At 40.6% G+C, this 3,995-nt stretch overlaps 1 protein-coding gene across 2 annotated transcripts; it reads right to left on the bottom strand.

Annotated features, from left to right (window-relative positions):
* On the bottom strand, positions 1–2,604 carry mettl1 (methyltransferase 1, tRNA methylguanosine). 2 transcript variants are annotated; one of them, XM_016480142.1, is made up of 3 exons: positions 2,348–2,604; positions 414–515; positions 1–257 (listed from the first exon to the last, which is right to left on the bottom strand). In XM_016480142.1, the coding sequence occupies exons 1-3, from the start codon at positions 2,450–2,452 to the stop codon at positions 138–140; spliced, it is 327 nt and encodes a 108-aa protein (XP_016335628.1). In that variant the 5' UTR covers positions 2,453–2,604; the 3' UTR covers positions 1–137. The 2 variants fall into 2 exon arrangements, with proteins under 2 accessions (XP_016335628.1, XP_016335629.1); XM_016480143.1 differs by lacking the exon at positions 2,348–2,604 and adding an exon at positions 1,773–1,974.
* Positions 2,605–3,995: the final 1,391 nt, after the last annotated feature.

The following is a 3,995-nucleotide window of genomic DNA, read 5'->3' on the forward strand; positions in this document are numbered from 1 at the left end:
TAATATAATAAACATTTAATATAAAGAAAATGTCAAGAACAGTGTTTATTCACATTCGTAAATAACATTTTGCTTGCTGTTAATCAAATCATCGGAAATAGAAGCAATTACAGAGCGACGGCTTCATTCGAGGAGCGTCACGTTTGAGGATCTTCCACTCTGCGGAAAACTGCTAAGAAATTCTTGCCTCCGTTTCTCTGAACCTTCTTTCCCTCCTCCGTACATGTTCCCAGATGGCTAATGATGAGGTCATCAGCCTGCGACGCAATCAGCCCAAATGTCACGTTAACCAACCCGACACACACAAATACAATCACAGCCATAACCTTGTGCTTTAATACGATTACTGTGCCTAATAAACGAGGTCTTGGGTCTTAAGTCATTAAAAGACAAACTGTCAGAGGTAAACGTACCAGTTCTTCATCAGACACTCTGCAGAAGAGAGGATGATCGCTGAAGTGTTTGACGATCCAGTCGTGAACCTCCTCAACATCAGTGTTTGTGTACACTAAACCCTGCACAGCAACACCAAGATGAACAGAAAACACATTGAATGACTGGCCACCACACGTTCATTCACTGAAAGTTTTAATGGGGTCATCAGATGTTGATATGATTCTTCAGTGCCTTAATGAAAAGTCTATAACATACTTTGGTTAAAATTTCTCAATGGTAGTGTAAAACAACACCCTTTTTACCCTGTCGAAATCAGCTGTTTTCAGCAACCCGTTTTGTTTCTTTAAATGCTAATGAGCTCTGCTGACCCCGCCCCTCTCTTCCGTGGGGTGATGAGCCGTTCTCATGAGACTGTTTACTTTAGCCGCGGAACTTGCTAACTAGCATGTTATTAAGAAAGGTGATTTGCAAAGATGCATAAAAACCCCTTATACTCACTTCTTCTGTAGGTGAAGCTGGATCACAAATGATTTGCGCAAACAGACACATTGATGTAGATTGGGTGCGCATTCCCTTCAAAAACAAACGTAATCCACTGTGTCTTCAGCGGCTCAGATGTCGGGAGTAAATGACGACTGCTGTTCATTATTACATCCAACAACCGAACACCTCAATCTCTTAGGAGCCATTCTGCTCCGGAGTCTAAACAATGGCGGACTGATGACAGCTCACTCAGGGCGGAGCTGTGATTAAACACCAGTGTCAATCAACAATCGTGGGAGGGGCCTGGGTCTGTGTGACGTCACACAGCCAAGAATCTGAAATCGGCTTGATTTGAAAAAGGGGATATTATTTATAGAGATTAAAAAAATACCACTGGGTGGATCTTTAACATTGTAGGGTGGTTGTGTACACACACTGCAAACACACATTTATGTTCAAACAATATGTAAAAGTGCATGTAGCATCTGATGACCCCTTTAAATGAGAATTAATTTCCCTGCAGTGCAACAGAGCCGGTTCAGGACGTGCACACGACACACACCTCCGCCTCGCTTCATCTCAACTATTGATTTGACTCTTGCCCAGCACATTTTACATGAAAATCAATGCCGCGGTCTTGCCTTAAATACTTTGAACCGTAACAGATTTTCCTGACAGAGGGAGTCAAAATAGCAGCACAGCAAACATGGGATCTTATCGGCCGTGTCATTGGCGTTTACTCTGTAGACAGCGCAGACAGAATAATCAGAAGATAAGATTCTGGGAAGTAACAGGTATTCAGCAGCCCGTTCGTTCTTACCAGCAATGGAAAACTTTATATGACGTTAATTAAGCCTCCATTCACTCAACATACTCATCTTACCTCATCTTACCTTTGTCCTCACCGCTTCCATCTTCACTGTGGAAAAAATCTCCATATACATTGCTGAAGTGGCTCTTCTGTCTTTCTCTGAGCTCTCCAGACGTCTGCTCCCCCCCAGCGGGGCACAGCACTCAGACTGTATTAATAACCCACCTTCACAAAACACAAGCCTGGCATTGTTCTGTTCTCATCGACCTCCCCCAGCGCCGTCACACACACACACACACACACACACACACACACACACACCTACCTTCACACAGATGTGCACACACACGAGAGGCCATATAGAGATATAAAATATGACAAGACTGATACGTTTCCTCTCATTCCATATGTATAACACTAAGGTAAAGCAAATAAATAAAAATGGATGCTCTGCATGGCCTCACAAAGAGCATTTACACATTAAAGGACTGAAAGCTATACTGCTCTGACTGTGGGGAGGGAAGTGCTTTCAGGTCAATGCTGCGGGTTAATTAAGGATTTAAACCGGTGCAAAATGTGCTGGCAATTAAAGCCTTGTGCTCAACATCGTGCATTCATTTGCTTTAAATGGCTCATTAAAGAAGAAAGTGTTCTTACCCCGACTCTGAGCGTGTACGCATACTCCGCCAGTAACGTAGGGCTAATAATGCGCCACTTGTGTTTGGTTTTCTTAAAGTGTGGATCCGGAAAGAGAAAGAACATCTTGCTGAGCTGCAAACGACAGAGAAGAGTTATTTGTGGTTTGTGGAACTGTACAGCTCTTTGAGTCACAGCGTGAACCAATGTGAGGGAAGACAGTTGCTCAATTCAGAACTGCATACTATTCTGACAATATCTTGGTAGCACTTTGTTTTACAGTCCTGTTCCACATCTACATACTAAACAATTGTTATAGATATTACAATAACTTGGTAATAACTAGGTACTAACCTGAACCTGTACCCAAACCTAACCTTACCTCATGTTATCTTGTTACCCGGTACTTTCTTAGATAAGCACACTAGGTACAAGTAAGTGCACATACTATAAAATAGAGCACAACCCATAACTTTCTAATGGCAGGAATAGTAAGAGTATACAAAAAAATATATATATTTGTAAACTTTACTACCAATTTCTGAGTGAAAACTTTACAAATACTTACAAGGTTTAACACTGGTTGATTTATTGATTGATTTTTTGTATACAGTCACTAGGACCCATTTCTTAATACTTATGTCACTTTTTCAAAACTTCAGAGTGAGCACAACAGCAGTCTATGCGGGCTAAACTGTGAATCACTTATTGCTTTGGCACAAAATGCATTCAATAAAAACATCTTTCAAAACACATTAACTTTTTTCTTGTTTTCTCACTTAGACATAACGCCAAAACTCAATGCACCAACAGGCCTTTTCAAAACTAAAATAACGAAATAAGTGAAATAAAAAGCGCCCATCCATTAAAAAAAAAGTGTCTCACACAGCTCCGGGGGGTGAACAAAGGCCTCCTGTAGCAAATCGATGCATTTTTGTAAGAAAAATATCCATATTCAAAACATAATAATCACTTTAATCTAGCTTGCGCTCACTGTTGCTTTTTATTTCACTTCTTTTGGACTGATGCACGCAACACCCGCTGAGTGGCATTAAACAGCTTGAAAGATCAAAGACAATTTTTTATATAATTCCGACTGGATTCGTCTGAAAGAAGAAAGTCATATACACCTAGGATGGCTTTAGGGTGAGTAATTTATGGGCTAATTTTAATTTTTGGGTGAACTAACCCTTTAAGTTTATTTTAAATCCATAAAGAAAATGAAATTAAGTATTGCACTCTTATACATTGCATTACGGTATCAGCCAAATTACCTATTGTTCTATTTGAAGGTATTATGGTATGGGAGTGATGACGTATGTTGTTACGTGTTTTACGTCACTACGTTTTGTACTACTAGGCTAAAGCAGAAGTGATGAATAAACAGAGTATGCTGAAAAAGTAAAAACCTTGAGCAACGTTTTGTCTTCGTATCCGATTGATGGTGAACTGCGTACTCTAGCTCAACAGGTTATGGGCCCAGTCACGGAAGCAAGCGGGCGTTTTGAGCAAGTTATACGCGACGTATTACGCGTTATTCAGTAAAGTTATAGGCCTTGTTTAAAAGAAGCGAAAAGACGGCGACTCTACAAAATGGCAAGCAGAGCGACAGGATTCCAGGTACCGCAGCTTTTGTTTGATGGATCCGAAGATAAATATGACCTTTGGG

Source organism: Sinocyclocheilus anshuiensis, unplaced genomic scaffold (assembly GCF_001515605.1).
Source record: "Sinocyclocheilus anshuiensis isolate Anshui unplaced genomic scaffold, SAMN03320099.WGS_v1.1 scaffold169, whole genome shotgun sequence".
NCBI lineage: Eukaryota > Metazoa > Chordata > Actinopteri > Cypriniformes > Cyprinidae > Sinocyclocheilus > Sinocyclocheilus anshuiensis.

Bases quoted from the DNA above. Each gene is read 5' to 3' on its own strand.
- mettl1 (XM_016480142.1), bottom strand. From the start codon at position 2,452: ATGTTCTTTCTCTTTCCGGATCCACACTTTAAGAAAACCAAACACAAG. The intron at 516-2,347 runs GTAAGAACACTT...GTTGCTGTGCAG, and splicing joins CGTACACGCTCAGAGTCGGG to GGTTTAGTGTACACAAACAC. The intron at 258-413 runs GTACGTTTACCT...ATTGCGTCGCAG, and splicing joins GAGTGTCTGATGAAGAACTG to GCTGATGACCTCATCATTAG.